This window comes from Eumetopias jubatus, unplaced genomic scaffold (assembly GCF_037043125.1).
Source record: "Eumetopias jubatus isolate StellerSeaLion01/CBP00866 unplaced genomic scaffold, mEumJub1_p1.0 scaffold_17, whole genome shotgun sequence".
NCBI classification, from domain to species: domain Eukaryota; kingdom Metazoa; phylum Chordata; class Mammalia; order Carnivora; family Otariidae; genus Eumetopias; species Eumetopias jubatus.
In genome coordinates this window covers 76,448,693-76,462,487 of record NW_028274823.1, presented here as the reverse complement: position 1 = coordinate 76,462,487, position 13,795 = coordinate 76,448,693, and the positions used below count along the sequence as shown (strand labels likewise).

General features: G+C 41.9%; 1 protein-coding gene across 2 annotated transcripts in view; it reads left to right on the top strand.

Annotated features, from left to right (window-relative positions):
• Window positions 1-13,795, top strand: part of NID1 (nidogen 1) — a 79,974-nt gene that overhangs the window by 17,194 nt on the left and 48,985 nt on the right. For both annotated transcript variants that reach the window (XM_028104613.2, XM_088019800.1), the window contains exons 2-3: window positions 11,556-11,855; window positions 13,495-13,721. In XM_028104613.2, coding sequence (XP_027960414.1) covers window positions 11,556-11,855; window positions 13,495-13,721 — 527 coding nt within the window. The remainder of the gene's footprint in view (window positions 1-11,555; window positions 11,856-13,494; window positions 13,722-13,795) is intronic.

Genomic DNA, 13,795 nt, shown 5'->3' with positions numbered 1-13,795 from the left:
AAGGTGAAGCACTTTTGCAAAAGCAGCAGAGTAAAATAACAGTCTCTATGTGACAAAAGACAAGGAATGACCATGATTAAAGATCTGATGAGAGTTCATTATAAGAGAACTGACAAGAAAATTTGATTATTTCTATGACATACAACATTTTAAGATAACAACTGGAATTGTGACTGATAACATACCAGGACATGTCAGATTTTTAGGAATTTCATACAATTTCTAGAGCACTTATATTAATAACATGCATCCATTCAATATAACCTAAGAAGGTTTACTGTCACTTATTTGACAATGAACCCCATGTAATTTAACATACCAAATAAACCTAAGTAATATAACATCTCTCTTCTATGAGGTGAGAGACAAATCTTTTGAGATTTAATGGGGACCCACTGGGGTCCCTTAAAATTACTTTGGGCTCAAAAAAACTCCATTTAGAATTTGATTTTTAGAAGATGTCAAAAAGCTTGAACATTTGATTAAATGGGATCACACACTGTTATGATTTAATAGTTAATTATCTATTTAGTCAAAGTGACAACAGACAATGTTTAGGGCAATGTATTATTAGTTTCAGAGGTAGAGGCCAGTGAATCATCAGTCTTATATAATATCCAGTGCTCATTACATCACGTGCCCTCCTTAATGTGCATCACCCAGTGACCCCATTGTCCCACTCCCCCTCCCCTCCGGCAGCCCTCAGTTTGTTATCCGAGATTAAGAGCCTCTTATGGTTTGTCTCCCTCTCTGGTTTCCTCTTGATTCATATTTCCCTCTCTTCCCCTATGATCCTCTGTTTTGTTTCTTAAATTCCACATATGAGTGAGATCATATGATAATTGTCTTTCTCCGACTGACTTATTTCGCTTAGCCTAATACCCTCTAGTTCCATCCACACTGTTGCAAATGGCAAGATTTCAATTTTTTGATGGCTGAGTAGTATTCCATTGTATATATACATCTTATTTATCCATTCATCTGTCGGTGGACATCTGGGCTCTTTACATAATTTGGCTATTGTGGACATTGCTGCTATAAACATTGGCGTGCAGGTGCCCCTTCGGATCACTACTTTTGTATCTTTGGGGTAAATACCTAGTAGTGCAATTGCTGGGTCATAGGGTAACTCTATTTTCAACTTTTTGAGGAACCTCCCTACTGTTTTCCAGAGTAGCTGTACCAGCTTGCATTCCCACCAACAGTGTAAGAGGGTTCCCCTTTCTCCGCATCCTCACCAACATCTGTCGTTTCCTGACTTGTTAATTTTAGCCATTCTGACTGGTGTGAGGTGGTATCTCATTGTGGTTTTGATTTCCATTTCCCTGATGCCGAGTGATGTTGACCAACTTTTCATGTGTCTGTTGGCCATTTGGATGTCTTCTTTGGAGAAATGTCTGTTCATGTCTTCTGCCCGTTTCTTGATTGGATTATTTGTTCTTTGGGTTTGAGTTTGATAAGTTCTAAGCTGTAATCATCAAGACAGTATGGTATTGTCAAAACAACAGACACATAGATCAATGGAACAGAATAGAGCACCCAGAAATGGACCCTCAACTCTATGGGCAACTAATCTTTGACAAAGCAGGAAAGAAGATCCAACAGAAAAAAGACAGTCTCTTCAACAAATGGTGTTGGGAAAATTGGACAGCCACATGCAGAAGAATGAAACTGGACCGTTTCCTTACACCATACACAAAAATAGACTCAAAATGGATGAAATACCTAAGTGTAAGACAGGAATTCAACTGACCTTAGGGGAAAAGCTCTCAGTTTTTCCCCATTAAGAATGATATTCGCTTTGGATTTTTCATAGATGGCTTTTATGATATTAAGGTGTGTCCCTTCTGTTCCTGCATTGTGAAGAGTTTTAATCAAGAAAGGATGCTGTACTTTGTCAAAAATGCCTTTTCTGCGTCTATTGAGAGGATCATATGGTTCTTGTCCTTTCTTTATACAGTGTTATCACATTGATTGACTTGCGGGATGTTGAACCACCCTTGCAGCCTAGGAATAAATTCCACTTGGTCATGGAGAGTAATCCTTTTAATGTACTGTTGGATCCTATTGGCTAGTATCTTGGTGAGAATTTTGGCATCCATGTTCATCAGGGATATTGGTCTGTAATTCTTTTTGGGGGGTCTTTCTCTGGTTTTTGGGATCAGGGTAATGCTGGCCTCATAGAGTTTGAAAGTTTTCCTTCCATTTCTCTTTTTTGAAACAACTTCAGAAGAACAGGTATTCATTCTTTAAATGTTTGGTAGAATTCCCCTGGGAAGCCATCCAGCCCTGGACTCTGTTTATTGGGAGATTTTGGATTACTGCTTCAATTTCCTTGCTGGTGATGGGTCTGTTCAGGTTTTCTATTTCTTCCTGTTTCAGTTTTGGTAGTTGATACGTGTCTAGGAAAGCATCCATTTCTTCCAGATTGCCTAATTTGTTGGCATATAGTTTATCATAATATGTTCTTATAATTGTTGGTATGTCTTTGGTGTTGTTTATGATCTCTCCTCTTTCATTCATGATTTTATTTATTTGTGTCCTTTCTCTTTTCTTTTTGATAAGTCCGTCTTGGAGTTTATCAATCTTTAATTCTTTTGGAGAACCAGCTCCTAGTTTCGTTGATCTTTTCTATTGTTCTTTTGGTTTCTATTTCATTGATTTCTGCTCTAATCTTTATGGATTCACTTCTCCTGCTGGGTTTAGGCTTTATATGCTGTTCTTTCTCCAACTCCTTAGGTGTAAGTTTAGGTTGTGTATTTGAGAGCTTTCTTGTTTCTTGAGAAAGGCTTGTATTGCTATATACTTCCCTTTTAAAAGTACTGCCTTTGCTGCATCTGAAAGGTTTTGAACAGTTGTGTTTTCATTTTCATTTGTTTCTATGATTTTTTTTTAATTCTTTCATTTCTTGATTGACCCATTCATTCTTTAGTAGGATGCTCTTTAGCCTTCATGTATTTGCATTCTTTCTAAATTTCCTTTTGTGATTGAGTTCCAGTTTCAAAGCATTATGGTCTGAAACTATGCAGGGAATGATCCCAGTCTTTAGGTACCAATTGAGACCTGATTTGTGACCCAGTACGTGATCTATTCTGGAGAATGTTCCATGTGCACTCAAGAAGAATGTGTATTCAGCTGCTTTAGGATGTGAAGTCCATCTGGTCCAGTTTGTCACTCAAAGCCCTTGTTTCCTGTTGATCTTCTGCTTAGATGATCTGTCCATTGCAGTTAGTGGGGATGTTAAAGTTCCCTACTATTACTGTATTATTATTGATGTGTTCCTTTGATTTTGTTACTAATTTTTGTATATAATTGGCTCCTCCCATGATAGAAGCATAAATATTTACAATTGTTAGATCTTCTTTTTATATAGACCCTTTAATTATGATATGGTGTCCTTCCTCATCTCTTATTACAGTGTTTGGCTTAAAATCCAATTTGTCTGATATAAGGATTGCCACCCCAGCTTTCTTTTGATTTCTGTAGCATGATAAATGGTTTCCACCCCCTCATTTTCAATCTGGAGGTGCCTGTGGGTCTAAAATGAATTTCTTGCAGACCGCATATCGTTGGATTTTGCTTTTTTATCCAATCTGATGCCCTGCATCTTTTGATTGGGCCATTTAGCTCATTTACATTCAGAGTGATTACTGAAAGATGTGAATTTAGTGCCATGTAATACCTGTATCGTCACTGTTGCTGTATATTGTCTGTTCCTATCTGGTCTGTTACTTTTGGGCTCTCTCTTCACTTAGGATCCCTTTTAATATTTCTTTCAGGGCTGGTTTAGTAATCACAAATTCTTTTAGTTTCTGTTTGTTCTGGAAGCTTTTTATCTCTCCTATTTGGAATGACATCCTAGCTGGATAAAGTATTCTTGGCTGCATTTTTTTCTCATTTAGCACCCTGAATATATCACGCCAGTCCTTTCTGGGGTGCCAGGTCTCTGTGGATAGATCTGCTACCAGTCTTATGTTTCTACCCTTGTCCTGAGCCACTTTCAGGATTTTCTCTTTTTCTCTCAGATTTATAAGTTTCACTGTTATATGTCAGGGTGTTGACCTATTTTTATTGATTTTGAGGGGGGTTCTCTGTGGCTCTTGAGCTTGAATGCCTGTTTCCTTCCCCAGATTAGGGAAGTTCTCTGCTATAATTTGCTCCAATATACCTTCTGCCCCTCTCTGTCTTTCCTCTTCTTCTGGGATCCCAATTATTATAATATTGTTTCACTTTATGGTATCATTTATCTCTCAAATTCTCCCCTTGTGATCTTGTAGTTGTTTATCTCTCTTTTCTCAGCTTCTTTATTCTTCATCACTTTGTCTTCTATATCATTAATTCTCTCTTCTGACTCATTTATCCTAGCAGTTAGAGCCTCCATTTTTTATTGCATCTCATTAGTAGCCTTTTTTATTTCGACTTGATGAGATTTTAGTTCTTTCATTTCTCCAGAAAGGGATTCTCTAGTGTCTTCTCTGCCTTTTTCAAGCCCAGCTAGTATCTTTATAATCATTATTCTGAACTCTAGTTCTGACATCTGACTTATGTCCATACTGATTAGGTCTCTGCCAGTCAGTGCTGTGTCTTGTTCTCCTCTTTGAGGTGTGTTTTAACGTCTTGTGATTCTTGCAGAAAGTAGTTGCTTTTCTATTTGTAGAGTTTCAGCTCTTCTTTTCTTAGATCTCTGGTTGTGTTCTCCAGTGTTCAGAATGGTTTGATAGCTATCTGGCTGAATTCCTGGGACCAGATGAAACTAAGGTCTCCTACTTCACAGTCATCTCTTACCTAATCTCCCCAGGGCACAATTTCCCACCCCTGAAATCATGACCTGAGCGGAAATCAGGAGTCATATGTTTAACCTACTGAGCCACCCAGGCGCCCCTGGAAACTATTTTTAAGTACACATACCATCAAACATCATTATTGTTGAAAAGTTCATGTCTAAACTTTTATCTTACTTGCATCTATTTAACTCTCTCTTTCTGAACAATTACATTTAGATCCATCATGAAAATGTCACAAGACCTTAAACTGCTTTAGTGGTATCTTAAGGTATCTTTTTTACTGACAAGCTCTGTAACAGAGGTATCAGGAGCGTCTTTGACTTTTAGTAAATCTATGTGGAATAAAAGTATTATATTTAATGCTGATAACTCTAGAGACAAGCTTGTTTTAGTTAAACCAATGAACTTAAACTAGCTTTTATTTATCAAAGATTATCCTAGGTCACATAAACTTGAAAAACATTTGGGTTAGTGTCTATATTTCTGAGAGTACACTTGATTGATATAATGCGTGTCTGTCTTTAAGCCAATTAAATAGAGCTCTTTACAAATTAATTTTTGCATTACTATCTGGAGGTAGAAGAAGAATCACACATTTATAACATACATACATAAACATGCAGACAAATGCAAACAGAGATCTCCTAGCTTTTATTTTAAAATTTTAACTGTGAGATAGATATGAAAATGCAAAACTCGCTAGTTTATGGAAGAACAGTTGGATCCAAATTTTGTTTCTGGCAGATGGAAAGTTTACCCGGTCAGATGGCAGGTGGCTAAAGCTTTTTAGTAATATTTGTGGAAGAGACTTAGAATTTGTATTTGTCCTTAACAAGTAATCTTACAGAGGCTGTGGCCTAGATTTGGGGCAAGTGAGCTTTTATATTTTGAAAAAGCCTCCTCCTCCCCCATCTTTGTTCCTTCAGTCTCAGGTGAATGTGAGCTGTATTTTATTTACCTCTTGGGGTGTTTGTATTTCAAGGACATGGTAAAAGTTACATCTTCTAGGGACAGAGAAGGAATGCAAGTTTTCTTCTAGGAGTTTTAGGGTATATTTGTCTATTATCAGAAGTCTATTGCTATTTAAATTTTTCCTTCATTCTCTTCAAAGCGGGAGAGTTCTGTTTCCAAAGTTCTGATCTTTCACAATATCTGCAGGCATTCTGAGATGAATAGGGAGTTTTGGGGCATGGTAATGTTAGGTAGACTTTGGATTGTTTCTAGGGCTGTATTTCTGGTTTTACAAAGATTTGTAAGATAAGGACAGTTCCTCTTAATTCCGCAAACAATTGGGACGTAGCCTTAATGATATCAAGGGGCTGAACCTCCCATCTAAATACATTATCTTCAGTTTGCTTCTTTATATCAGGGGGAAGGTCTTCTACCAAGATGAAAATCAAAAGATTCTTGTGTTCTAGGATTTAGAAGTGCCGGGTCTTGGGTATATTTTAGTAAATCCTTCCACAAAAGACTTCAGAATGTTTTTCTTTTCCTCTGGGTACATAGTTTCATTTTAGCTTAGGTGAGAAGGCCTAAAATCATATTCCTATCATCTCTGAATATCAGCTTCTAATTTGGCCAACTTCTGAGCATAGAGCTACTTAAAAAAATCCTTTCAAATATCTTGTCAGGTTTCAGATGACAGAAACAGTTAATATTCCTGGCATTATTGTACAAGCCCTTGGATGCAAGAGGCATCCCCAAAGAGGGTGCAAAAGATACTACCTGCCCAAGAGAACTCCCCTAGCCACTCCCAAAGATAACCAAAAGAAAGAAGGACTTAGACAATTCTCCTGAGAGCTGGCCATAGTTGATAGGACCCTAGCTGCAACACACATCTGTGGCCAAATTTTGGGGGACCCCAACCTGACACAAAACCAGATAAATAAGAAGGCAAGCAGCTATCCCTGGAAGAGAGAGTTTCAACAACCAATGGGTACCCAAAAGTAAATTCGCAAGTCACGATTCAAAGACCTAATTGCTACAGATGTTTTTGCCTGCCAATCTGAATTTGGAAAGGAAAGGACAACATGAAATTTGACCTTCCTCTCTCAACCAGGCTCTGCAGATAGAGATCTGGGAGAGCTGACTTTGGCAAGAATTCTCACCCTTTGCCGGCTTTTGCCAGTTTTCCCAGGATCCCATCTGCATGCTCTGGAGCGAGTGGGGTGTCCTAGCCCGTCATGTCCTGGTCACCAGAAGCAGTAGAACAGGAAAAATAATTGTCCCTCTACTTTTCATGTTGAAAAGTTCAGCTTGGCTGAGACCCCTTTTTCTCTAGGATACCTCATAAATGGACAAGCTTATCTAGGTTAAAAGGTCTCCACTGTGGCCACTGTATTTCAAGATTATCTTTGCTGGGTTAACTTGTTTGTTCAACCTCAAAACAAAATTTTATTCACCCAAGGCCTCATGCTGGACCCAGTCCAGCTTCAATTGGATCCAGTCTGACCCTGGACTCAGATCTGGCAGATAGGTTTCTTAGGACTTCTTAAATCTATAGGTCCCCTCACCAACTTTTTTTCTTGAAATATATTTATTAAAGACACTGGGTATTTGTCCTTCACAGTTCTGGATTTGGCTGATCATGTCCCTATAGTATCACTGAACATGTTCTTCTGTCCCCTGTATTTCCTGTAAACTGGTAGTTAGATCTGGAGACTTGCTTGGGTTCGGGTCATCCGTTCATATTTACGCTGACTCTTTGTTTCAGTAATTGGACCACCGTAACACATAACGTTGTGATCCTTCAGGAGGCTCATCAATGGAACTGACACACCTTCAGGCACTATTTCTAAAACAACTGGTATTCAGGCCTTATTCTGTCTGAACCTCCCCACCCCATTTTCCGGAGAAAGTCAGGAAAGGAGAGGACTAACACACACCAGGCAGTGTGTAAGCTTTGTAGCTACAGCCGTGACCAAGGTGGATATGGTCCCAGCTTTTGAAGGGACAAACTGCCTCGTGGGGAAAGTAGTGAGAGCCAGCAGATGAGTCAGTAAAGTCATTCCACATTGTGGTCTGCACTTGCAAGGAAACAAACAGGAAGCGGGGACAGAAATGGGGGGTCCGGGAGTGAGAGAAGGGAGGAGGAGGGGTGAGCAGGAGCAGGCTCTCTTAGAGGCTGTACTTCACTGAGCCCGGAGGTGAGAGCGAGCCAGTCACGTGAATGCGTAAGGCGGGGGAGAAGGTGCTGCTGGTCGTGGGGATGGAGAGAGTGCCAGGGACCTCGGAGTTGGGATGCACGGGACATGGAGTGAGAAAGGGGAAGGAATCAAGGCTAACTCCCCAGTTTCCTGGCTTAAGCAACTGGTGCCAATGGCATGAATCTTTCAGTGGTCCCCACTCTGGTCCCCTTGGAGGTTATAGTACCTGATTCCGTCCTCCTGGCCTTGTAAGTGCTTTATAGGTCCTTCCCTTCATGCTCCCTGTGCTTCCATTGGCTTGCTCAACTCTAAGAAGATGGAGGAAAGGAACAAGACGATGGGAGCATCCCATGCTTGACAGATTTGTGCAGTGGGACTGGCACCCAAATGTAAGAGAATATTGTCCAAGTTAGTCATGAATTGGTATATTTCAAACAGGCAAACACTGACCGGGGAGAAGTTTACAGCTAAGAGTCAAGTGAAACTTTTGGATGTTCTCTCTATGACATCTACCTCTGATGTCATTTTTCATTATCACCAACAGCTGAGTTGCATGTGCCCTAGAAAAAGGGCTCAAAAATAATTTTCCAGTACTGATACTTAATGAGGGTTATGTGGTCTGTGTCCAAAGCATTTGCAGTGCTTCTCGATACTTGTCTAAAAACTCGATTCCCTGGCTAAAATTAACAAGTCAGGAAACGACAGATGTTGGCAGGGATGCGGCGAAAGGGGAACCCTCCTACACTGTTGGTGGGAATGCAAGCTGGTGCAGCCACTCTGGAAAACAGTATGGAGGTTCCTCAAACAGTTGAAAATAGAGCTACCATACGATCCAGCAATTGCACTAGTGGGTATTTACCCCAAAGATACAAATGTAGGGATCCGAAGGGGTACGTGCACCCCGATGTTTATAGCAGCAATGTCCACAATAGCCAAACTGTGGAAAGAGCCAAGATGTCCGTCGAAAGATGAATGGATAAAGAAGAAGTGGTATATATACACAATGGAATATTATGCAGCCATCAAAAGGAATGAGATCTTGCCATTTGCAACGACGTGGATGGAACTGGAGGGTGTTATGCTGAGTGAAATAAGTCAATCAGAGAAAGACATGTATCGTATGACCTCACTGATAGGAGGAATTCTTGATCTCAGGAAACAAACTGAGGGTTGCTGGAGTGGTGGGGGGTGGGAGGGATGGGGTGGCTGGGTGATGGACATTGGGGAGGGTATGAGCTACGGTGAGCGCTGTGAATTGTGCAAGACTGTTGAATCACAGATCTGTACTTCTGAAACAAATAATGCAACATATGTTAAGAAAAAAGAAAAAGAAGAAGATAGCAGGAGGGGAAGAATGAAGGGGAGTAAGTCGGAGGGGGAGACGAACCATGAGAGACGATGGACTCTGAAAAACAAACTGAGGGTTCTAGAGGGGAGGGGGGTGGGGGGATGGGTTAGCCTGGTGATGGGTATTAAAGAGGGCACGTTCTGCGTGGAGCACTGGGTGTTATGCACCAACAATGAATCATGGAACACTACATCAAGAACTCATGATGTAATGTACGGTGATTAACATAACAATAAAAAATTAAAAAAAAACCTCGATTCCCAATGCATTCCTTGTGATAAGAGACACAGTCCTGTGCCCAGATTCTAAATACTAAAAGACACCGGGAGTGTTTTCAGAACTGTTGGACTGGCTTAATCTCACTGGAAAACAGCTTTTTAAAACTGAGTTTTCCGCGGGTGGCCTCCGTGTGATCGCTTCCCCTCAGCGGCTGATAACTGCCAGCTTCTGGTGGCTTGGGAAAATGAGCCGTTTCCCACGCCCCCACACGTCAGCCCCACTGGGATGTCCATGCGGGGAGATGTGTGACTGGGCTGGCAGGACGAGAGGGTGAGTAACGAGCTGGCAAACCTCTTTCCCTGACTCCCTTCCCCGCAGCCTGCCGGCACGCTCCGGAAAATCACCCCTGGGGCCAGGTGGTGCTGGAAATTATTTATGCCCCTGAACAACAGTTCACTGCCCAGGAAGACTGGTAAAAAGGGAGGGTTTTTGCTAAGTCCACACGTAACTCCCAGAACTCTCGTTCCTTTCCCGTCCCTGGGCCCAGATGCACTCCGCCCCTTTGAACCTTTTCACCCAGTTCTTGTCCTGTTACAGGGTTTGCTTTTAAGTTCCTCTTCTTTGTGTCCGGCCAACCCCCTCCTCTCCTAATGAGGTCGGAAGGGAGTGGAGGAGAAGGCTGTGTGGGAGGAGGGGGGAGGGAAATAAGGGACTTGGAAAACCCACAGGCCTTCCAATCAACTTCTGAACGGGAAAGAGTCCCTTTTTTGCATTCATGTTCTTCAGATGCATCGCCTCTTAAAAGTGCAGACTAAGGGGCCGTTTGCAAAGTCTCTCCCATTTGATTAGGGATTTTTTTTTTTTAATTCAGATTCTCCAAGTAAAAAGAGCACGAAAGTGGTGTTCTATATCATCAGTGGATTGTGTACTAACAAGAAGCGGGGGGGTCAAAGTCTGATTCTTAGCATGGCTTTGCAGGAGACCCAGGTACCCCCACCACCGAGTACCCTCCAACAATCAAGGGGCTCTTTGTCCCCTTCCCTTTTTCCCAAACAGTGTGGAGGTTAGCTGAATAAGAACACCAATCTCTTTTTATAGGCAGTTAGAACTGATTTCAGGAAAGCTGTGCATAGCGATTAAGAGGGCCAACTTTGGAGTCCAGCTCCCTGAGTTCGAATCCAGGGATTGGTTGCTGACATTTACTGGTAACTTTGGACAAATTTAACCTTTCTTACTTCCTCCATCAGAAAAATGTGGATAATAGTAGTTAGTATCTAGTCTTATGGAGTTCTGAGGATTAAATGTTAATAAGAGGCCTGGAACACGGTATTAGCTATTATCCTGACACATTAAACTATTCACAATAGTTAATGATATCATAATGCCCCCATTCAGATTTACTTCTTTTTTAAAAGAGATGCACTTTTAATTTATTTTACTTATTATTTTTTTTAAGTAAGATCTACGCCCAAAGTGGGGCTTGAACTCATGACCCCAAGATCAAGAGTCCCATGCTCTACTGACTGAGACAGCCAGGGTCCCCAAAGTGACTTCTTGACCCATTACTCATTGTATCATCATTTGTGTGTGTCAGTCCTTCCCCATATCCTTCTGGCTTGTGGGTTCCTTGAAGGGAGAGACTTGTACTACCCATTTTGGGACCCAAAGCACTTAGCACAGCTCTGGTATTTAACGACTACTCAGTTTGTTGGGTAAATTAGTGAAGGCTTTAATAATGGCTTAGGTTTGAGTGGTGCTTTGCACAATGCGAAGCACGCACACACGGGAAGCCCAAGACTCTAAGTTCAAGACACGTATCCAAGGTCCAGTGATGGGTATGTGCCAGAGTCAGGTCCTGTGATTCTTGCTCCCTCCACCAGGCCATCCTGCCTAGGAGAGGAGTGCTGAATTTTAAAACTCAGGATCATGTCCTTCTCCAATTCTGTTGTAGTTGACAGACTGGGGGTACCTGTGACAGCATTCTGTGCGTGGAAACTCAGAGTCCCTGAGGAAGATGTTTTTCCAGCTCTCCTCCTAACTATGCTTTGTTTTGTACAGGTCACCACCAATGGTATTATTGCCATGAGTGAACCCCCAGCCAAAGAATCCCATCCGGGGTACTTCCCACCGACCTTTGGAGTAGTTGCACCTTTTCTGGCGGACTTGGACACGACAGATGGCCTTGGGAAGGTTTATTATCGGGAAGACTTATCCCCGTCCATCACTCAGCTAGCCGGAGAGTGTGTCCAGAGAGGGTTCCCAGAAGTCTCTTTCCAGCCCAGTAGCGCGGTGGTTGTCACTTGGGAATCCGTGGCCCCCTACCAGGGGCCCAGCAAGGACCCTGACCAGGAAGGCAAGGTAAGCGCTCTCCCAGGTACAAGGGAAAATAGTCAACAGGTTGGTTTTGTACACTTTGGTCTTCCTTGAAGGAAGGGAGACACTTGGGTAGGTCAAGAAGCCATCTCTAGGTCTAAAGTAACTTTTTGGGACATGCCTCTGTTTCTCCTTAGAAAAAAATAATTTCGCTCCACCATTATTTAATTTTTATAGTATTACAGAGTAGAGAGAAACTGGAAAGGGCCAAAAGCACCCCAATTAAACAGGGGATGTTCCAGGTTGGTAGTTCCCAAAGTAGGTACCACAGAACACCAGTCCTACAAGATAGTCCTTGAGAAAAAGGCCTCCCCTGGGCAGATTTAAGTTTGGGAAATGCAAAACTTTATCTCCCCCTTGGTGACTCACTCTGAAAAACCCTGCAATAAACCTGCTTAATTTTTAAAGAAAATTTAGCAGTCCCCAAACCTTTCGGCCATATTCTTTTTTCCCTCCCGAACAAGATACATTATATCCCGCAGAACACCTTTTGGGAAAGCCTGTTATGGGCCTGCAGGAAACATTTTGCTTTTTGTATCTGTCAGAGTGCTCTACTTGAAAACTGCTTAAAACCTGACATTTCTCAAGTGTGTGCACTACCACTTGAGTGATGAATGCCCAGCCCCTTGTACAGAGCCCTTGCCCTGTCTTGGGCCTCATCTCCGCACACCCTTTGCCACCGCTGTATCAAATTGTTTACAATTCTCTGATCACGAACCGTCCCCCCGCCCTGGGATCTTGCATTTGCTGTCCTCTCTGCTTGCAGCGTCTTCTCCCTGACCCCTGCTACTGGTGTTGAACCCGTACTTGATCCTCTAGACTCGCACAGCCTCCTCTGCTCCCACCCTCCCACCTTCGGGCACTGCTTTCTGTGGCTTCTCTCGTGCTTGCACATGACTCCATGATAGACTCTCTCCCCCCATTTTGCAATGTTTTCTTCACATGTCAGTTTTCCCATCTAGACCAGAAATTCTCAAGCGTGGGGACCATGTATTTATAGGAAAGGTACCAACGTTGAAAGAATACTTTCTCTGTGCCTGGCTCTGCCTATTTCACGCAGGTCTCCCAACATTTCTGTGAAGTACGTGGTTTTCTCTCCATCTGGCAGATTCAGAAATCCACGCTTAAGGAACTTAAGTAACATGCCCAAGGTCACACAACCCATGATGAGGAGAGCAGAGATCTGGAATCAGATCTGTTTTCTCCCAAAGCTCATGTGTTTTTTGTGTTTGTTTTTTTTTCTTATTGTATGTTGCTTGGGCTCAATAAATGTATGACAAATGATGAGTGTGGTTAATATGTTTAATGGCCGTGGAAACAAATTCTAGGGGTAAAAATTTGCTAAGTGGCATGAGATTTAGGCCACTGTCCAGAGGTACCATCTCGATAATTTTTGGCTACCCTTCGTGCAGGTGATTCATTAATTAATTGGAAAATTTCACGTTGACAAAGCCTTAGAGATACTTAAGTGGAGCCATCCTGGAATACTTGGTTCTTGCTACTCTTTTAGACTAAAGGGCGAATACTGCCACCTCTGGGCTTTCTCTGTATAGTCTGGTGAATACAACAATTTAAGATCTATCGATATATTCCTGAGTAACTGAATCTCAACTCATCTTCACAGAGAAACACATTCCAGGCTGTTCTGGCCTCCTCTGATTCCAGCTCCTTTGCCATTTTCCTCTATCCTGAAGACGGTCTGCAGTTCTATACAACATTCTCAAAGAAGGACGAGAACCAAGTTCCTGCTGTGGTTGCATTCAGTCAAGGTGTACAGGGATTATTCTGGAAGAGCGAAGGAGCTTATAATATATTTGCTAACGACAGAGAATCAATTGGAAATTTGGCCAAGTATGCTTTCTTTGTTCTTCAGTAGGTTCTCCCCTTAATGATCATTTTATCATTAAGATGATCATTTTATTATT